The sequence below is a fragment of the Mustela nigripes genome, chromosome 1 (assembly GCF_022355385.1).
Source record: "Mustela nigripes isolate SB6536 chromosome 1, MUSNIG.SB6536, whole genome shotgun sequence".
In the NCBI taxonomy this organism is placed as follows: domain Eukaryota; kingdom Metazoa; phylum Chordata; class Mammalia; order Carnivora; family Mustelidae; genus Mustela; species Mustela nigripes.
Window position 1 is genome coordinate 50,325,517 of NC_081557.1, and position 22,690 is coordinate 50,348,206.

At 39.9% G+C, this 22,690-nt stretch overlaps 1 protein-coding gene and 1 pseudogene across 2 annotated transcripts in view; one reads left to right on the forward strand and one right to left on the reverse strand.

The window, feature by feature from the left end:
• Positions 1–6,472: 6,472 nt before the first annotated feature.
• POLD3 (DNA polymerase delta 3, accessory subunit) overlaps positions 6,473–22,690 on the forward strand; it is a 48,027-nt gene continuing 31,809 nt past the window's right edge. Inside the window, exons 1-3 of one of the 2 annotated variants that reach the window (XM_059410732.1) lie at positions 6,473–6,652; positions 8,177–8,232; positions 13,774–13,876. In XM_059410732.1, the coding sequence (XP_059266715.1) occupies positions 6,593–6,652; positions 8,177–8,232; positions 13,774–13,876 (219 nt within the window). In that variant the 5' untranslated portion in view covers positions 6,473–6,592. The remainder of the gene's footprint in view (positions 6,653–8,176; positions 8,233–13,773; positions 13,877–22,690) is intronic. The other variant, XM_059410721.1, reaches the window with a different exon arrangement.
• Positions 21,878–22,514, reverse strand: LOC132025830 (GTP:AMP phosphotransferase AK3, mitochondrial-like; annotated as a pseudogene).

Sequence of the window (22,690 nt, forward strand, 5' to 3'; positions counted from 1 at the left end):
TCTAACTCTGTTTCTGAGCATCTTGTATTCTACTGTATTCATATATACATAGTGGGCTCATAGAAGGAATTCATTCAGTGAGTGACTTAGGAATGAGTAAAGGAGCACCTGTCCAAGAAAACTGTCCATGGTTGCCCAGTATCCTGAAAAAGATAATGATACTCTGAGGTAGATTTGTTTGTTTGTTTGTTTGGGGGGGAAAGGTCAAAGGGAGAATCTTCAGCAGGTTCCACACCCAGCACAAAGCCCAATGTTGGGCTCCATCTCATGACCCCGAGACCTTGACCTAATCCAAAATCAAGAGTCAGACACTTAACCAGCTGAGCCAACCGGGTGCCCTGATAACCTAAATTTAAAAGACCAGCTCCTAAGATAAGCTTAGCAAACCAGGCTCAACCATTTAGGAATTACAGAATGGAGAATTGTTAAGAGCATCTGTAACGATGTGGGAAAATTTGAAGGTAGTGTTGTAGATGAGCTCCAGTAACTTATGGCTGTGTTTAAACCACGAGGAAGTAGAAACTATGATTAAGGCAAAGCCAAACAGAATAGTCGCAGAGAGAGAAGCAGTGATACCTAGGAGTGACCACCCTCACTCCCAACCATGAGACAATGAGGCAAAGAGAGCAGCTACTATCTCCCCTGGGTCTAGAATGACCTTTGCACCCTCCTTTACTCCATACCAAAGCTGAGGTCACGTGACATTTCCTCAGGAAGTTTCCCTAACCAGCAGTGCTGGGGGCCAGAGAGCAGGGGTCTTTAGAGAAGGATCATGTTTCTTTTTTTTTTTTTTTTAAGATTTTATTTATTTATTTGACAGAGAGAAATCACAAGTAGATGGAGAGGCAGGCAGAGAGAGAGAGGGAAGCAGGCTCCCTGCTGAGCAGAGAGCCCGATGCGGGACTCGATCCCAGGACCCTGAGATCATGACCCGAGCCAAAGGCAGCGGCTTAACCCACTGAGCCACCCAGGCGCCCCAAGGATCATGTTTCTTTCTACCTCTGAATGCCAAGCTTCCCTCACTTACCCCTTCCTGTCCCCAATTTAATAATTCAGAAATGGTGTGCTTAGGACAAAACTTCCCATAACCAATTTCCAATTATCTTCACTTTTGCCATCACCCCCTGGTTTTAGGTAATTTTGCCACAAGCATCTTTGTCACATAACTAATTGGCTGTAAAGCAATATTGTCACACAAAAGAAAAGGTAAGTAGTTGATTGTTTGGTTTGACAGTTTGTTGGTTTCATTCCACTGGTTGAGTTTGGTCTCATTTCTCCATTAATGCAGTACTCCCGTTTTTACATTGTATGAATCTCAGCACTCATAATGGACTATACAGTGGCACAGAGTTTTGAACCCACATTTCCCATAGAATTTTGTAATATCTATAATGGACATTTGGCAATATGCCAAGAACAAACAATAGTGTAGAAGGCTTTCACAATGCAACACAAAGTTCAATTACAGATATGCACCCTACTCTTTGGAAACTGATACCTCTCTTCATGAAGGAAGAAATTTTAGCAAAAAACATTTGATGTTCAGTGAGATGAATCAACAAGCAAAAAATATATATATAATATTGTGAATGAAAGACTTTGAAGACAAATGTTTAGGTATAATCCACAAAATAAAATCAAGTTATTTACACAGCATGGCCATGAATCTACACTATGCATTTTAAATGTATTCATATATTTCTTATTTTGCCATAAGATCCTTTTAATTTTGTTATTCATTTTTTAAAAAAGATTTATTTATTTATTTGACAGACAGAAATTACAAGGAGGCAGAGAGGCAGGCAGAGAGAGAGGAAGAAGCAGGCTCCCCACTGAGCAGAGAGCCTGATTCAGGGCTCGATCCCAGGCCCCTGGGATCATGACCCGAGCCAAAGGCAGAGGCTTTAACCCACTGAGCCACCCAGGCGCCCCTATTCATTTTTAATTATATCCTTTTAAAAAAAATGTTTTTCCTGGTGATGAGAACTTTTTAAAAAAATATTTTATTTATTATTTGATAGAGAGAGATAAAGCGAGAGAGGAAACAAGCAGGGGGAGTGGGAGAGGGAGAAGCAGGTTTCCCACTGAGCAGGGAGCCCTACATGGGGCTCCATCCCAGGACCTTGGAATCATGACCTGAGCCCAAGGCAGACACTTAATGACTGAGCCACCTAGGCGCCCCAATTATGTCCTTTATAATGAATGTCCCTATTTTATTTTTTTGTGATTTTATCTTTTATGACAAAATTGCCTTTAGGCTAATTAGTTATGTGGCCAAAATGCTTGCAGCAAAGATGCTTACAGCAAAAATATGGACACACACTCCTCCAAAGCACCCTTCCAGCCCCCAAAGGGATGGGGAAAAGAAAATCATATACAAAGCAATTGCAAGATGGGAGAGTGAGGGGATCTTCTTTTTCTGGGTGACTGAGGCAACAAAGGTAGCGAAGTGAACCTTTTGGTGATTGAGCTGAGAAATAAACAGGCTGAGCTGCAGACGTGGGCTTGGGGGTGCAGTGGGGTGGCAGTGGGTGGGAAACAGGGGAACCAGTGTCTGAGTGCCCTCTTGGCTCACCCACTTTGTTTTGGTAACTGAGGGGTTTTATACTGACTTTTGTAGAACTGATAAGGTGTGTTAGAACAGCGTGTTATTTTAGGGCTCTCAGCTCCCCAGCTGTGAAGAAGGTTGACGTGTCCTGGCCTTGATAGCTGTACATTCCACAAGACAGTCTGTGCAAGGTACGTAGGTTCTCACAAAATAACTCTTTTTATATCAGCTTGTTGTGCATGTTAGAAGCTTTAACACTAACAGCGCTCTGATTTCATTTCTTATATATTTCATCTAAAGTGAAAGGATACATGCCATCTACTCTTGGATACCTAAATCCAGTTTTCCCTACATTTCTTCTAATCCCCACGTTGAATTAGTTGCCTTTGCCAGGTTTCCATGGCAACCTGTGCTTCCCGCACAGGGCAGCTGTTTACTCCCCACAGATTAAACTCCCAGAGATGAAGACCATGCTGTGTTTTCAATAGTCACACAGGGCCTGATAGACAGGAGGCCTTGAATAATACTTGATAAATGAATGTATGAATGATCTAATGCTAAATACCTTGGTGTTAATAAGTTCTGGGTCCCCAGGTCTCTGGAGTGACCTGTGGACATTTATGTGGTCCCTAAATAGTAATTCTTAATCTTGTATTCCTTCTGAACTGACTTGTTCTCCTGTCTGAGAGGCTATCCCCCAGAGACTTGTGGCAGCCCTGTAGCCAGGGTAGCTGGTGAGGCTTCTGAGCTGCTTCCACAGGCCCCCTTTCCTGGTCAGAGTCCTGGCCTCTTTCTCCTACTCTCAATCTGATGGTCCTGCCTGCATTGAAGTTGACCACTCCTCATTTTCTCCCATATATTGGGTCCAGTGTAGATTTCCCATCCCATGCCCTGTCAAAATCACAATCATTGGATTTTCTGATACCAGTCATTTTGGGGATGAAGTGGGGATGAAAAGGAGGAAATAGGAGGGTCAGTCTTCTATTTCTACTGTCTTTTGAAGCATGAAGACTGAAGAATCTCGATCCTGTGGCTCCCACTTCTGGTATCAGCTGACACTACCATCCCCAAGTTTTGTCTGGCTTCATTTGCTTAGGAAATACTTTGGTTGATTGTTCTGAACTGTTCTTGTTTTTGACATTGATGTGAAGCTTCATCTTCAAGGAAAAGGGACTGAATTATCTTTTTTTTTTTTGGAAAGAAGTAGCATTTAAGGTAGAGGTAGAAATGGTGGTACTTTCCCCCTTTGGAGATTTGCCCATTACATTTCAAATAGGGAAAACATTGCAGATGCCTGGAATAAGAAGATGAGTTAATTTTACATTGCTAATGGCCCAGGCACAGAACAGGCCCTGTTAGGTCTGCAATTGACAAGGAAAGGTAGAGCTTGAGAGCTCCCCCTGCTGACCACCCAAGTCTATTCCAAACTAGGTTTCCTTTTATTAATTGTTCACAAGAGCTGTTGCTAAAAATTAAATTATATAAAATTACAATTAAATCATGTTAAAAACAAAGACAACAAATATTCAAATATCATCACTTTCTAATTATTTTACTACATTTTACTGCCATATGTGCTCTTGAGGTTATTTGTTTATTCTACATATATTGTGGAAGTAATGGTGTGATACTGTGTGTATTTACCTAACTCTTCGTTTCGTAACATCAATATCAGGAGCTTGAAATCTGCCATGATGGGAGTATATACACCACAGACAACGTCAACCCCTACAAATCAGGGCTTTTTTTTTTTTTTTAAAGATTTTATTTACTTATTTGACAGACAGAGATCACAAGTAGGCAGAGAGGCAGGCAGAGAGAGAGGAGGAAGCAGGCTCTCCGCTGAGCAGAGAGACCGACGTGGGGCTCGATCCCAGGACACTGGGATTATGACCGGAGCTGAAGGCAGAGGCTTTAACCCACTGAGCCACCCAGGCGCCCCCAAATCAGGGCTTTTTAAATTTGATTGTTAAGCATTTATCAATATACCACTGTGTTTTATTGGCCCTGCTTTTAAAGATCATGAAATGGAGGTCTAGAGAAGTTCAGTGATTTGCCTAAGGCCACGCAGAAAGTGGTAAAGCTGGGATTCAAGCCCAGGTTTTTGTTTGTTTGCTTGCTTTTTAAAAGAAAAATAGATTTCCAAAGCCCACATGTGTTCCATTCAGCTCCTCTCCCCTGGGGTAGGAATGTTGAAGCTGGGTAGGCCTCCGAAGGTTAACCACTCATCTGGCTTCTAAAAGTCATGGAACCTTTTAATACTAATATATCTGGCCCATGTTGGGGCAGCTATCCTATATGGTATTATCATCTGCTCACTTTTTGGGCGTGGTGTCAAGACTTTGGTCAATTATCTTGACTTATTTCCCATTCCAGTGGAACAATGACAAGAAACTTGAATTCCAATCCCAACACTACTACCCAACCCCATGGCCTGGAAAATTCATCTCTCCTCTGTTAAAACTCAGCAATCTTAGTCTCTAAAACATGGACAAACACAATCCATTTGCAGGGTTGCTATAGGAGCTAGTTAGAAGCTCACTCTCAAGGCACCTGGTATGGCATAGCCTGGTGTATAGTAATATAACCCATCTGTTATTGATTTTATTGTGTGCAGGCATGATGTGAGGGTTTTATATATGTTTTCTCAATTACAACTGTGGCCAAATAGAATTCTTTGATTTTCTCATCTGCTCTTCTCTGTCTTCCACAGCTCAGGAGTCAAATGTATCACCATTTACCTAAAGATTTAGATTCCAAATCTAGGTATTTTCCTTCATTCCTGTCTTTCCTACATTCTATTCATCTGATTCATCAGCAGGTTTTGCTGACTCTAAAAGAAAAACCAAAGTCACTCAGTTCTCTCAACTTGCATTATCGCTATCCTATTTTAAATCATTACCATCCCTCAAATATCTTTATGAGAATGTAAACTACATGTGAAGAGGCTCTTGTGTATTATTGATCTTGACTATATCTCCAGCACCCAGAACAGTGCCTGGCCCTTAGTAGGCTTTTGCTGTCCTGAATGAATTGCAGAAAAACTTTTAAGTGAGTACTATTATTACTTCTGTATTACAGATCGGGTAACAAGTTTGCAGTGATTAAATGACTTACTTAAGATCACACAATAATGATCAAAACCAGGATTCAAATCCAGGAGTTTGCTCCATTTTCCACCATGCCACCCTACTGAACTACACTGACTTATGCTGAAATCAATTTACTTTAGCTGACGTTCTTTACTTTACTTTAGCTGATGGTACTTTAGCTGATGTTAGGAGAAATTTCAGTTGAAATCCCCCAACATGAAAACTTTTCCTGAGAATAAAATTCTTGTGCCCCTTCACACAGCCTCATAGGCGCAGCATGAATTACCTTCTCCAAGTCTCACCTCTCTTCATTGGACTCTCCTCCCAACATTTTACGTACAATCAACTCTTTTTTCTTCCCAGCAAATAGTCCTGCTTCTATCTGAAATATTTATCTTCGCCCATCCCTTCTGGAAAACTATCTGTAATTTCTCACTTCTGAGGAATTATAACAGGCAGCATTTTATCCCAGGTGGCATCACTCTACTAAATTTGCTGGTTTATTTCTGTCTTTATCATTCACTGCTGTGTCTCCAGTGTCTAAGAAGTGTCTGGACTAGGTACTTGACACACCTTTGTTGAATAACGGTATGAAAGGGAAAGGATTATATTATCAATTTTCAGGTGGTAAGGTTGTGGCTCCCAGAGATGAGGTATTTTGTCCTGGGCTAGTCATTAGGTTGTAGACCGAGAGATTTGAAACCACGGCTCCAAATACAAGGTCCCCACATCACCAGCATACTGCAAGCGCCTCACTTCCGTCAGCTCCAACTTACTAGCTCCGCCTACTTGAGTCTGCGCCGTCTCCGAGACTAGTTTGACCCCCCGGCGGCCGCCGTAGTGCGTCGCCTTCGTTGCTGTGGGAAACGACCCGGGACCCGGGAGAGAGAAAGACGTTTCCCGCCGGCGGGAGCTACGTTTGTGGTGGCGGGGCTCGCAGCTCCGTAGCACCATGGCGGACCAGCTTTATCTGGAAAACATAGACGAGTTCGTCACGGACCAGAACAAGATCGTGAGGAGCTAGGACTGGGGGATGTGGGCATGCGACTGGAGTCCTGGGCCTGGCGAGGGTGGTGGGGGTCTAGACCCCTCCGCTCTTGGCTTGGTGGGGACTGGCGGAGGGGAGACAAGTCCCCACGTCCCGGGTCCCAGGGCCGGCGAGGACTTGCGGCTGGGGGAATTCCTCTGGCTCGCGCAAGTCCGCGTCCCTTGGGTGGGCGTGCTGGGCACTGGCAAGGAGTAGGGGCCAAGAAGGACAGGCGTGGAGGGAAGGGCACTGGTAGATAATATTTCTTTTTCTTTCTTTTTAAGATTTTATTTATTTGACAGATCACAAGTAGGCAGAGAGGCAGGCAGGGGTGGGGGCGGCCGGGGAAGAAGGCTCCCTGCTGAACAGAGATGTGGGTCTTGATTCCAGGTCCCTGGGATCATGACCTGAGCCGAAGGCAGCAGAAGCTTTAACCCACTTAGCCCCCCAAGCGCCCCTAGATAATATTTCTAAGGCGTTTCTACACCTGTCTCATAAGTTGGTTGGAGTTTCAAGTCCTACGTTTACTGTTGAGGAAATTGTGTCCTAACTGGGTTCGGTGACCACTTGTTTAACCTTTGAACAGTAGGTTTCCTCCCCCAGGAAATTTGGTATTAGGCTTGACCTGCTTCCCAGGGAGGAATGAAAGATCCAGTGAGATAATGAATGTGAATGGACTTTGCAAACCGTGATAACTGAGTGCTTACTGTGAGCTTGGGGTATATATTATTACATTTAATCATTACAGCGACTCACCCAGAGGAAAGGAAAGGTCCCTAAAGAAAGTTGAAGCAGAGGGGCAAATGACTTATATATTTATAGTTAGTAAGGGATAGGCAGTTTTCCAACCTAGGTTAGTTTCTTTTGCTAACACGCTTTGCCTCACCTTTGTAAGTCTTAATTACTGGAAACTCAGCATTTAGAATTGGAAGATTTCAAGAGGTGAGGAGCCTACAAGGAAGTGACAAATGACAGGAGAGTTCAAGGAAAGATGGAAGGAAGGTCAAGTCTTGATGCCAGTAGATTGCAGTCTAACCCCAGATACAGTATTCACCAACTTCTTTCATTCCCTGGCCCCTGCACCATCTGTGCCTGTTAATGTTTGTATGGCTGTGACTTTTCTTAGAAGTTTGAGTCTTATACTTCAAAGTAATCCACTTTCTGGATGAGTTTTAATAGTTGTTAGTGGTGGCTACAAAAAAGGACAGAATGTGAATAAAGGGCACCAGTAAAACAAAAAAAATGTGAAGGAAATGAGAGCTTTTTCTTTGTATATTCAGCCTTTCTTTTTAGACTTTCTGGTTAATTAGCCTGTGAAAGAAACTTTTTAGTATTTGTAAGATAAAGATCTCAGTCCTCCTACTGGCCCAGGTGGATGGTTCTTGGAAAAACTAGGGTGGCATAATTATCTCAGAGTAGGAATCTTTAGGAGTAGGAATCTTTAGGAGCCCTTAGGGCTGACCTGCACTCTGGGATCATCTAATGTTAAACAATTTCTTCTTCTTGCAGGTGACCTACAAATGGCTGAGTTATACACTAGGGGTTCATGTTAACCAAGCCAAACAGTAAGTCCAATTTACTACTAATTTCGCTCACATTAGAATTGTTTTGTTTTAAGCTTTATTGGTAGCCTTGAAATTAGAATTATTTTCCTCTCTTGGAAAATAGGAAAGAATACTATTTTTACTACCTTATACTAGATTTGTCTATTAATTAGGAAATAGGTGGACTTATATACAAATGTGTGGTGATGCATTTACTGGATTTATTTATAACCTTGGCTTCTGGTTAACATCACTTTGTTACTTCAGATTTATAAGTAGGCCAATTTTGTTTACATCTCAGATTTTATATACCTGTTATCTTACATCTTTGTTACATTTTCACATGTGCTCCTTAGGCCCACATGTGGATGTTATTGAAGTACTTTCATAATGAGGTCAACAGGTGTTTGACACAAAGCTGTGTGACAGTATAAGACTGGGGAGAACTATTTAAGTGAAAATTAAAAGGGAGTGTTCAGAATGGCACAGCATTGCCCTTCTTGAATTTGCTGTATCACCTTTGCTTGCTGAAACTTGTTCAACTTGAGGCCAAAAGGGGAAAAGCAGGCTTTTGAATTAACACCAATATTTCTTAAAAATGTTGTCTTTGTCCCAAGGGGAGGGATTGGTGAACAGACTGGGGCCACGTATATTACATTAAACACCCATTTACTTCACTTTATTCCTAAAGGTGGTCTGGGTTTTTTTCCCCCTTTTTTGAGTTGTGGGAGCTTTCTTTGAGTCAGGGAATGTTCCATGAATCTTAGAAAATTCCTGATACCTAGAATGTGTTGATTTGGCTTTATGTGGACTGCTGTTTGACAGACTTTGAATCAGGCTTTGACTGTGATGTTCATGCATTCAAGACCTGAAACTCTTGGCCTATGGATGAATTTGTACTGATTTTGACTATCTGAGATTTCTGTTGCTAATGCAGGTGCTGACCCAAACCCAAGAGTTTCAGGTAACTTTTAGAATGGGACACGTATAAGACTAATTGTTATGATTATAGATGTTAATGAAATAACTATTACTGTATAAACCTGTTGGGGCTTAAAGGTGCATATTGAGGACTGGAGATGAAATAAAGTTGCCTGTAAATTTTATCATAGTTACCTTGATTACCTGAATTTTTATAGAATTAACATACTGACTAACCCCTGTCTCTCACTGAACTTCATCCCATACCAATCTCTACCTCACTTACACTGTAGCCATATTTGTCCTTTTGTTCATTAACTTTGCCAGACTTATTTCTACCTTAGGACATTTGAACCCTTCCCTCTGTTTGGAATGCTCTTCTCCCAGCTGTCCTCATCCTTTAAGTTTTAGTTCAAATGTCACACATTACTTTTTACAACAACCCTTCCCTAATGCTCTGTTTTAGTAACCCCACCCCATCCTAATTCTCTGTCATATCACTCCGTTAATTGCGTTCCTAATTTTTTTTTTTGAAAACCGGCTTTATTGAGATATAATTCATATACCATGTAGTTCACCCATTGAAAATACATAATTCAGTAATTTTTTGGTGTATTTACAGAGTTATGCAGCCATCACTCTAATTAGTTATAGAACATTTTCATCACCCCCAAAGAAACCCTGTATCCATTAGAAGTCACTTAGCATTTTCTCTCCACTCCTTTCTCTTCCCTCCCCCACCCTGCCGGCATTACCTATACTGGTCATTTTGTGTGAATGGAATCCTGTAATATATAATCTCGTGTGTCTGGTTTCTTTCACTTAGCGTAATGTTTTCAAGGTTTGTCCGTGCTGTAGTATGTATCAGTACTTAATTCCTTTTCATGGCTGAATAATACTCCATCATATGGCAGGTTATTTCCCTAGGGCTGCCATAACAGAATGCTATGAACAAGGTGGCTTAAAACAACAAATTTATTGTCTTGCAGATCTAGAGGCTAGAATTCCAACATTAAGGTGTTGGCAGGGCCATCCTCTCTCTGAAACCTGTAGAGAAGAATCCTTCATTCCTTCCTAGATTCTGGCAGTCTTCATAGATTTGCTGGCAGTCTTTCACATTCTTTGGCCTATAGCTACATAGCGCTAGTGTCTATGTTTGTTGTCACATGGCATTCTTCCTATATGCCATGTGTTCACCTGGCTGTCATATAAAGATACCAGTCATATTGGATTAGGAGTCCACCCTACTCTAATATGACCTCATCTTACCTGATTACAATTGCAAAGATCCTCTTTCCAAGGAAGGTCACACTCTGAGGCACTGGTGGTTAGGACTTCAACATACCTTTTGGGGGTTGGGGGAGAGCAGGGACACAGTTCAACCCATAACATACTTAAATAGTATATTTTATTTCTCATTATCAATTGATGGACATTTGGGTTTTTCCACATTTTGGGTATTATAAATAATGCTTCTGTGAATATTTGTATACAAGTTTTTATGTGGACATACGTATTCAGTTCTCTTAGATATATACCTATTTCTGGGTCATATATAACATTTTGAGGAACTGCCAAGCTGTATTTTAAAGTGGCTGCACTAATTTAAAATCCCACCAGTAAGGTATGGGGATTCCAGTTTCTCCACATTCTTGCCAACTCTTTATCATCTGTCTTTTATTTTAGCCATCTCCTAGTGGTATAAAGTGGTATTATTATGGTTTTGATTTGCTTTGCTTTTCTATGATGACCAATGATGTTGATCATCTTTTCCTGTGCTTGTTAGCTATTTGTGTATCTATAACTATTCAGATCCTTGCTCTGTTTTTTCACTGGGTTGTCTTCTTATTGTTAAGTTGTAAATACCACTTTATGGATGCAAGATCCTGATCAAATACATATGTGCTGCCGAAGTGAGCACCTGATCAGATAAATGATTTGTAAAAATTTTATCCTGTTCTGTGGGTTGTCTTTGCCCTTTCTCTCTCTCTTTTTTTTTTTAAAGATTTCTTAGAAATTTATTTAACAGAGAGAGAGAGATCACAAGTAGGCAGAGACAAAGGGGGAAGCAGGCTCCCTGCTGAGCAGAGAGCCTGATGCAGAGTTCACTCCCAGGACCTGAGCCAAAGGCAGAGGCTTAACCCACTGAACCAACCAGGTGCCCCTTGATGGTACTTTTTGTTTTGTTTTGAAAGATTTTTATTTATTTATTTGGCAGACAGAGATCATAAGTAGGCAGAGAGAGAGGAGGAAGCAGGCTCCCCACTGAGCAGAGAGCCCAATGCGGGGCTCCATCCCAGGACCCTGGGATCATGACCTGAGCCGAAGGCAGAGGCTTTAACCCACTGAGCCCCCAGGCGCCCCAATGGTACTTTTTGAAACACCAAAGTTTTTATTGTTGATGAAGCCCAATTTATTTCTTTTATCTTTTTTTAAAATACTATTTTTATATTTTTTTATCTTTTAAAGATTTTATTTATTGATTTGTCAGAGAGAGAGCACAAGTTGGGGAGCAGTAGGCAGAGGGAGAGGCAAGCGGAGGGAGAAGCAGGCTTCCTGCTGAGCAAGGAGCCCAGTGTGGGACTCGATCCTGGGACCCTGGCATCATGACCTGAGCCAAAGGCAGACGCTTAACAGACTGGCCCACCCAGCGGTCCTTAAAATACCATTTTTAAGTAAGCTTTACACCCAGTGTGGGAATTGAGCTCACGAACCCCAAGATCAAGAATCACCTATTCTTCCAGTTGAGCAAGGGAGGCGCCACTGTTTCTTTTATCTTTTGTTACTTGTGCTCTGTATATGGTATCTGAGAAGGCTTTGCTCAATCTAAGGTCATGAAGATTTACTTCTAGGTTTTATTCTAAGAGTTTTGTAGTTTTAGCTCTTACAACAGTAATTATCACTATATTCAAGGTTTCTACGTAGCATGTGCTTGTTAACATCTTAAAAAATACTTGAGTCCTCACAATAAGAATACACTGTAGTTTTCAAATTAGGGTGTTGGCTCAAGCTAATTTTATTTTATTTATTTTTATTTTTAATTTTAGAGAAGGGTCAGAGAAAGAGGGAGGGAGAGAGAATCTCAAGCAGGCTCCATGCCCAGTGCAGCACCCAATGCTGGGCTCAGTCCCAGACTCCTAAGATCATGACCAGAGTCAAAATCAAGAGCTGTACGCTTAACTGACTGAGCCACCCAGGCACCACAACTCAAACTAATTTTAAATGAAGCCCTAAAATATGCAAATAGGCACTATTTCTTCCAGGAGTCATTTCGTATATGGTGTAAAGAGAGGGTCCAGTTTCATTTCTTTGCATGTGGATATCCAGTTGATCCAGAATTTTATACTTATTACTATCTGACATTTTCTAGGGCTGCCTGCCTGCATGAGAATGTAAACTCCATGAAGGTGGGGAACATGTTTATCAGGTTGATCACTTTTCCAATTACTCTTACTATGAAACAAATTATCCCCAAATTTAACAGCTTGAAACAACCATTTTATTATGTTCATAAATTCTTTTAGTTTGGAATTTGGGCAGGGCACAGTGTGAATGGTTTATCTCTGCTCCATAGTGTCTGGTGCTTTGGCTGGGGTCCTGATCATGTGGGCATCTTTTTTTTTTTTTTTAAGATTTTTTTTTTTTTTTTAGTTGACAGAGTGGGAGAGAGCAAGCACAAGCAGGGGGAGTGGGAGGCAAGGGGGAAGCGGGCTCCCCACTGAGCAAGGAGCCAAGGTCAGGTTCAATCCCAGAACCCTGAAATCATGACCTGTGCCAAAGGCAGCCGCTTAACTGACTGAGTCACCCAGGTGCCCCTTAATAAAATTGGAATTTCAGAACTAAACACTTTCAATCATCTACATAGTGGTTCTTAATGTTTTAGAGTAATCCCTCAGAGAATCTGTTAAAAACCCTAAACTCTCTCCCCACAAAAAACACACAAGCATTTTGCTTGCAGTTTGGGTGGTGGAGGGTTATAAATGGCCATATGAGTCCCATACAGCTCCTGGTTTTATACCTCAGGATTAAGAGGCTTAGAAGAATTAATTAACTTATCCAGGAGCGCATAGTTAGTGATTGAACTGTTCCTTGACTCGTTGTAGCATAGTTAGTGATTGAACTGTTCCTTGACTCGTTGTATCCATTGTTTGTTACTGCCACTGTTTTAAAGCAGGTTCAGTGCCTTTTGGCTTGTTACTAGATTTCTTTTATTTCAATTGTTTGGTCACTGTGCCAACGCAATACAAGTTGATTCCAACCTGTATGTCCTGTCTAAAGTCTGTCTTTTTTTACGGGGCGCCTGAGTGGCTCAGTGGGTTAAGCCTCTATCTTCGGCTTAGGTCCTGGTCTCAGGGTCCTGGGATCGAGCCCTACATTGGCCTCTCTGCTCTGTAGGGAGCCTGCTTCCCCCTCTCTCTCTGTCTACTTGTGATCTCTCTCTGTCAAATAAATAAATAAAATCTTTAAAAAAAAAAAAAAAAGTCTTTCTTTTTTTAACTTTCTGTCCATGGCAGCAAAAATATTCTGTAAAAAATTTTATAGACTGTCAGATTTAATATATCTGACTTTTACATCATGAATTAAGAGTCAATGAGGTAAAAACTCTTACAATTAATGACTTGTACCTTTTGTTTGGAACAGGATGCTCTATGATTATGTTGAAAGGAAGCGAAAGGAGAATTCGGGAGCCCAGCTGCATGTCACGTATTTAGTGTCTGGCAGTCTCATTCAGAATGGACATTCTGTAAGTTGTCAGAATCTTACAATGAACTGTTTGAGCCATAAACAGTGTTATATAAAATAACATGGAAAAAAACAGGATGCAATATTACGGAAGTTTTAAAAGACAACTGCAAGTTTTTGTGGGTTTTTTTTTTTTTTTTTGTATTTTTAGACTAAACCTAAAACCCTGAGAAGCTTGGGTATTATCTTGGCTGCGATGCAGAGACAATATCATGATTATGCAGTTTTCTTAGGCAGTAAGACATTAGGAGACTGCTCTGTTTTTCCTCTTTCTTCCTCTTGAAAGTATATTGGGAACAGGGATGGTTAATTTCCAGACTGTTCAGATGTCAGTCCACAAACTCAGGTGTCCAGGAAGTCCAGTTTTACTTATTTTTTACCTGAGTGTGATTTCAGTTTGAGCTTTAATTTTGGTCAGTTTAGTGGCTGAAGGATGGGGATGTTGGGGCTGAGCTAATGCGGTGCAGAGGCAGAGGCCAGGAACATCCTTGTTCTCATGTATCTTTTTATAGTCCCATCTTGCATCTTGTCATCCATCAACACAGGTCACTGCTGTGTTTTCATCGTCCTGACCACAAAGCTTTCTTGGGCCTATTGATTTTCTCTGAGCTACTTCCATGTCCCTCTTAGGGGCACAAGGATCATCCCATTACTCCCATGCCTGAAAGGGCACCAGAAGCTCTGCTGAGATAACTCATTCCTTTCCCTGTGCTGGACTGATCTTTGGGAACTTTGATAATTTCTCCTCTCTGACTTCCTCTCAGAAGTAAGGTATACCTCTTCTGTTCTCACTTCCCCAAACCTCTACACTGAAGGCTCTTTTGCTCCCACCACTACCACCAATAGGCCTCCATAGAATTTAGCCTAAGGATTAGGTTTCCTTCTCAGTGATCCAGTAATACATGTTTTTCTCTTCCCTTTTGACTTTCCCTTGGAGTCCTAAGTTCAGAAAAGCCTGATTTATCAAAATACTGATTGGATTTATCTTGTAGCAAGAGTCCCAAGCATGTGAGATTTAAAATGAAATGGCATTTTAATAATTTACAAGGTGAAACAACTGCTATGAGGATCCAATCCTTATATTGTATGACCCGCATTTTCTTTCCTTATTGGTAAGCTATTTGGCAAACTAGATGATAATCAAGACATTTTTAAGTGTAGGCAGAATCAGATGTTATTATATATCAGAAACACAAAATTAAGCAGACCTTATTCATTTGGTCCTAGAAATAAACCTGCTACCAGAATCCTTTCCGTGCATGGCTCTGGAATGGATACTGCCCAAGTTTACATCTGAATGTCTTCTTTCCTTTTGTATCTGGGATTAACTAGCCCCCTCTGTTTCTTTCTTTAATTAGTCAATGCCTTCAATCTAGTCATGTTAGTTCTTTACATTCCTTTAAAGCACTCTTGTATTCCTTTAAAGCAGTCGTTTGAATTTTTTTGATCACTGATTCGTTTGAGAATCTGGAAGCAAAATACATATGTTGACATACTCATAAAATTTTTAGTGTTCACAGATCTTCTGGAACAGGGTCCAAGGTTAAGAATTTGTGGGTTTTTTTGTTTTGTTTTGTTTTGTTTTACAGATTTTATTTATTTGACAGACAGAGATCACAAGTAGGCAGAGGCAGGCAAAGAGAGAGAGAGGGACGCAGGCTCCCCTCCTAGCAGAGAGCCTGACTCGGGGCTCAATCCCAGGACCCTGGGATCATGACCTGAGCTGAAGGCAGAGGCTTTAACCCACTGAGCCACCCAGGCGCCCCAAGAATTTATGTTTAAGGTAGAGTTGTAGATTTTTATTCTAATGCACATGACGAGGTTCTTAATTTCAAATCCTCAGGTGGTCTTCAGGGTTTGGGGGGTTTGGGGATGAATCCCCAAAAGTACATTTAAATTGTGTTCCTCAAGGGCAGCTGGGTAGCTCAGCCCCAGGGTCCTGGGATCTAGCCCCAAGTCAAGCTCCCTGCTCAGTGGGGAGCCTGCTTCTCCCTCTCCCTCTGCCTGCCACTCTGCCTACTTGTGCTCTCTCTCCATCTCTCTGTCAAGTAAATAAATAAAATCTATAAATAAATAAATAAATAAATAGTGTTCCTCGGGGCATTTTTTTGAAACCAATCTTTCAAAATGATATGTAACTTATAATGAGTTAAAGAACTTCTATGCTGTGGCTTGCTTATAGAAGGCATTCTGTTTCTCAATTTAAGTGCGCATTTAAATCCTGCTTTTGTTAAGCAGCAGAATGATTTTTCAAATGAAATTTTAGAATCCTAACATATAAAACATATTAAGAGTAGAGTTGCTGTTGCTGAAGTGGTTGTGAGAATTTTGGAGCCTTGTACTCACCCTCTAAACAGCCTCACAGGGCAGCTTTGCAGAACCCTCTGGAATTACAGATTGAATGTGGGTGCTTACCCATGCTTTTTCCTTAAAGAAAGCCCTCCTAAGGAAAGGCAGATGATTAAGCATAATGTCATGTTTTGTTCTTATTTCTTCTGATATCTTTTTAAAGTTTTAAGTGTTTTTAGAAAGAAAAAGAACACTGGCTTTGATGGATTTTTAAAAATATAAATTTTTTTTTTTAAAGATTTTATTTATTTATTTGACAGAGAGAGATCACAAGTAGGCAGAGAGGCAGGCAGAGAGAATGAGAGGAGGAAGCAGGCTCCCTGCTGAACAGAGAGCCCGATGCGGGGCTCCATGCCAGGACCCTGAGATCATGACCTGAGCCGAAGGCAGCGGCTTAACCCACTGAGCCACCCAGGCGCCCAAAATATAAAATTTTTTTAAGTGATCATCATTATTATTTTTTTTAAATATTTTATTTATTTGCCAGAGAGATTGAGTACACACAAGCAGGCAGAGAGGCAGAGGCAGTGAGAGAAGCAGACTCCCTGCCAAGCAAGCAGCCTGATATGGGACTCCATCCGAGGACCCTGGGATCATGACCTGAGCCGAAGGCAGCTGCTTAACGAACTGAGCCACCCAGGCGCCCCATAGTGATCATTATTGTACAAAATATTATTTAAAAAAAAAAAAACAAAAACAAAGTGAAAGCCTCCTTCTAATCGCAACCCAGAGAATTATTTGAAAATTTCAAGGGAGTGTTTTGTTAATTTTCTTTTTGTGGTTTTGAAGGTTGATAGCCTAATCTATGCTTTCTGAAGTTCCCCACTAGCTGTACATCTAATGATTGTTGCCGAGATTGATTTTTATTGTTGCCTAGACTATTAATTCACTAGGAATTACAAAATGGTAATGTTCTGTCATTTTTTCTGCATGTGTTGACTGGAATTTTTCTATAAAGAACAACTTTCTCGGGACGCCTGGGTGGCTCAGTTGGTTGGACAACTGCCTTCGGCTCAGGTCATGATCCTGGAGTCCCGGGATCGAGTCCCGCATCAGGCTCCCAGCTCCATGGGGAGTCTGCTTCTCTCTCTGACCTTCTCCTCATTAATGCTCTCTCTCACTGTCTCTCTCTCAAGTAAATAAATAAAATCTTTAAAAAAAAAAAAAAATCTTAAAAAAAAAAAAAGAACAACTTTCTCTCATTAAATAGCCATATTTTCTTTTTTTTTTCTTTAACTGCTGTAAAGATCAGAGGGCTTACCTCAGCCAGGCTCTGAGTTTGTGGATACTGAACTTCTGTGTCCATCTTAAAAGGAACCCACTGAAGCAGAGCTCTACCCTGGTCTATGTTGTTCAGCATCAGCAAGGTGGCATTTCAACTGTGTCATTTTTATGCATTTTCAATATCCCTTGAGGCAACATTTAGCCACACTGAGCTGTGTGAGCTGTTTCAGTTTTCTCCTGAAGCTACCAATTTTTGTTTTTAGGGCCTTACTTACAAAGTTGCACAAGTTTTAGTGGATAGTTCCTACTGTTCCTTTTCTCATTAACTCTGTAATTTTTATTGTGTATAAATAAAATATGAATTAGAATAATTCATAAAATAGAATATGACTTTTTTTGGAATGACTTGTTTTTTTAAAAGAGAAAATGCATTATGAAAACATACTAATATTCCCAGTTCTAATTTACAGCTATGTTTTTTCTTTTTAACTTGGTTGATTTTATACTGCTTTTTTCTCTTACGTTGTAAATTTTGGTAGTTCTTAATATTTTTCATAAATTTATATTTGCTTTAGTCAAACATAACAAGATTTAGAAAAGCAAAACTATTATTTTTACTAGTAATATGATTACTAAAAACAGTTTAAGATTTCTTTGTAGTTCCTTTTGTCTGTAGGATATATCCTACTACGGATGCACAATCAGCCTAGATTTTAGTTACTTGCAATAACTCCTCTCTGGTTAAACCACCAGCTCAGTATCTCGTTAAATTACAATCTTTACCCACTTTCAATTTTTAGGTTCCCTGCTTTCCTTACAGGTAACTATGTTAAAAGATTTTGCTTCTCTTTCCATTGTTGTTTGAATGTATTTTTTATATATTCAAATATATATTCATATTACCCCCTTTTTTTAGACAAAAGTTTTCATACTATATACCCTATTTTTACATTTTGCTCTTTCTTTTTTTTTTTAAAGATTTTATTTATTTATTTGACAGAGAGAGAGAGAGACATCACAAGTAGGAAGAGAGGCAGGCAGAGAGAGAGGAGGAAGCAGGCTCCCCACTGAGCAGAGAGCCTGATTTGGGGCTCGATCCCAGGACCCTGGGATCATGACCTGAGCCGAAGGCAGAGGCTTTAACTCACTAAGCCACCCAGGCATCCCTCACCTGATCCTACATTGATCTACTTTAATTTTTTCAGCAGTCCCTTTTTTTAAAATTAATTTTTTATTTTTTTATTAACATATAATGTATTATTAGACCCAGGGGTATAGGTCTGTGATTGCCAGGTTTACATACTTCACAGCACTCACCATAGCACATACCATCCCCAATGTCCCAGCAGTCCCTTTTTAATAGTTTTTTGAGTCATTTACAGTATTTCACCATTACAGATAGTGTTGTAGTGAATATATGGTTTGTATATTTTGCCACATTTAGGGTTACATTTTCCTAGGATTCCTAAGGTGTATATGTACTGCATTGGGTAATTGCCAATACCTCTCCATTTTTCATTCCCATGAGTGATGTGTGAGAGACCCCTTCTCCACACAATGTGTGTTGTCATCTGTTTCAGGGTCAGTTGCATTTCTTTTCCTTTGCCTGTTTTTCTAAAGAAGTGTCCTTCTCCATTTTGGAAGCAATATACTAATACTCTTTGTGATGTGAGTTGCAGATATTTTTGTCTTTGTACTTTGTGCTTAAAGTTTATTTTTGTCATTTGAAGTTGTATATTTGTTAGTTTAATGGATAATTTAAGTGAACTCTTACTGTTCATAGTTAGGAAACCTTTCCTTATTCTCAGATTGTATCTGTTTATATTTACCCATTTATAGAAGAATTCATCCATATTTTCTTACGGTATATGTATGGTTTCATTCTTTATATTTATTTATTTTTTTTTTTTTCATTCTTTTTTTCATTCTTTATATTTAAATCTTTGCTTGATTTAGAAGGTATTCCAGATCTGAGCGACAGATCCAATTTTTATTTGGATCCATATGATTATATATTAATTCTTATTAAGAATTCTTATTAAGAACTTCTTACTAAGAAGTCGCTTTTACTTACACTATTTGAGATGCTGTGTTTGCTTTTTTGTTTGTGTTCACAGTTATAAAATTTAGTTTTATTTTAATACAATAATACTAATGTATGCCAGATAACCTATTGATAATTCATATTTAGTAGTGCACACATTTTTAGGAAGCATGTAATAAACATTCATAGAAAATTTTGTAAAGAATGAAATGTTTACTATAATCCTTCTTAAAAGCCTTGGTCCATTTTGAAAGATCAACCTTGAATTTTTAAAAAATCAAAAGAAAGGAAAATAAACACACAAAATACATAAGAAGCACATGCTAGGCATTCATATTTTAAGTGTCCTTAGTAAAATGGGCTAAATTTTCAAAGGCAGTTAATAACAGCTTTTACAAGGACTTATTTCATTTGATTTAGCACCAAGTAAAGTAAGTATGCCATTGAAGAATCATGTTTCTCCTCTAGCTCTCATGTTGCTCCATTCTTCCTACCAGGCCACAGGACATCAGCAAGCATCCTTGTTGCCCACTGAGGGATTAAATATTTTTGTTTTAATATGGCTATTCAGATTATACTTGCCGATAAAGGTTTTTCCTGTCAGATAAGTGAACATAACTATGGCGGTCATCATTAGAGGTGTTAATTTTGATTAGGAATAAAGAGCTCATTCAGCAAACTCAGTTATTTTCCTGGCCTTTTTTAACTTGGCATATAAATACTTTTAATTATTTTACTAATTATGATTGTTATTGTTATATATATCAAGGTAATTTTCCCCAAGGATACCTGATCTTTTTCTATTTCCTGATGATAAAGTATTCTTGCTTTACTAGTGTTATGGGTTTCTTTTCTTTTCTTTTTTCTTTTTTTGGACTTTAATTGGTTACTCATCAAGGCAGAGCTTACATTTTGATTAAAAAACAAAACTAACTAGATCCTGAGGTGCCTTGGTGGTTCAGTTGTTAAGTGCCTGTCTACAGTCCTGGGATCGACCCCTGCATTGGGCTCCCTGCTCAATGGGAAGCCTGCTTCTCCCTCTCCCACTCTCCCTCTCTTGCTATGTCTCTGTCTAACAAATAAATAAATAAATAATATTTTAAAAAAACAAAACTAACTAGATCTTAAAGCACATGTTTCTAAGCTGAATAACATGAAAACATTAAGACTTTAATTACATATTCTGTTGAAAATTTGACTTGGGTGTTTCTGCAAGAACTTATGTCAATTTCTAACATAAATCATATCCCTCAGTGCCTGTGTATTCTCAAAAGAAAAATCTTGGGGAAATGAATTTTCTTATGAGCTAATTAATACACTTTGTAACAAATTGAAAATTCTGAGTAAACTGAAGGTATGTTTAACAACAAAATAAATTCAGCTTACATGGCTAGTTTATAAATGTCTTAGTGTAGGGGTGCTGGGTGGCTTAGTTAAGTGTCTGACTCTTGGTCTCAGGTCATGATCTTATGGTTTGTGAGGTCAAGCCCTGATTTGAGCTCTGCTTAGCAGGGAGTCTGCTTGGGGATTTTCTCCCTTTGCTCTGCCTCTGCTCGATTGCTTGCTTGTTTGCACACACACACATACTCTCTCTCTCTCAAAAGGAAAAAAGAAAAGTCTTTAAGAAAGAAATAAGTGTCTTAGGTAAAGACAGTAGTGAATTTGCATCATGCAACTAATCTGTAAATCCAGTTGGTTTTTTCCTGGAATTTTATAGACATAGTATCTTACAGAGCCATATACGGCAATGCTAAAGATGTCTTTTTTGACATCAATCTGCACAAAAGCCTCTGATGAGATACTTTCCCCAAATGACATGGAATTTGTTTCTTTTCCAGAAGATAAGGAAACATTATGAACCACTTATTCTTCTGAGCAAATGTTAGGTTACTACCAATTGCTCTTTTAATTATGCTCAAATAGGTTTTTTTTTTTTAAAGTTTAGACATTTCTGATGTTTTTCAGTTGCACCTCCATAGAAGATAACTGTAAAACACACTAGATGATTTCAAAAGTTGAGCTTCATATCTCACTCATTTGGCATATACTTAATTTCCAGATAAAATCAGTAGAAATGAAACTAATATAATGTTCAAAGAACTCCTAGATTCTGGTCTTAGGACAACGAGCTTCTTCTTCTTTTTTTTTTTTTTTAAAGATTTTTATTTATTTGACAGACAGATCACAAGTAGGCAGAGAGGCAGGCAGAGAGAGAGGAGGAGGAGGCAGGCTCCCTGCTGAGCAGAGAGCCCGATGCGAGGCTCGATCCCAGGACCCTGGGATCATGACCTGAGCCGAAGGCAGAGGCCTTAACCACTGAGCCACCCAGGTGCCCCAGGACAACGAGCTTCTAAATGCATGGATGAGGAGCTTCTGCTTATCTGACTAGGTAAATGCAGTTTTCCTCATGATGTAACTGATATTTTCTGGTTTATTTGTTGAACTTTTTGTTTGTAGGAAGGCATATACATAGGGCCAGATCTTGTTGGTTTCTGTTCTGGAGAATGTTTCTAACATCCCTCTTGTCTGGTAGATGATATTCCAGGACCAGCTCTGTTTGGGCTTTGTAAGCCTTTGATCTCTTGAGGACCATCTCTTTCATCTGTTACTCTCACACTGGATGAGAGGCTCTCCAGTCAGATCACCAAGGCCCATGGTATTGGGAGAGTCGAATTTGATGTTGGAGACTTGGTGACTAGATGGATGAATTGAGGAAGCAATGGATGTTGCTTCATGACCTCAAAGGTCATGTTGAGATTAATCACTCTATCTGATAAACTATCCAGGGCTTCTGCCTGTGAAAGTACTTTGGAAAACTATCCAATAGCCGGCTATACTGGGTGAGATTTTTCAGCTCATGAAGGGCCAAGCTGAGTCATGACATTGTCCAAAATGAGCTTCCCTTGTTCAGTGAAAGTCTTGGCTAACCTGCCAATTTCTCTGCCCCAGGCCTGTTTGAGACTGGGTCCTTGCTGGAGAGGGGCTTCAGCTCGAAGTATTGGTGGTGTGCAATGAATGACATACCTTGCCCGAGCCACCATGATCACTGTGTTCAGTAGTCCGGGGCCCCACAGATAGTGGGGCTTTGGCCTGGCTGCGCACTCAATCTCCTCTGTGGGCTGGCAGCACTGTGAGCTGGGGGCTGCCTTTTGTTCGGTTTTTGATTGTATTGATATGTATATTCTATCACTTTCTTAC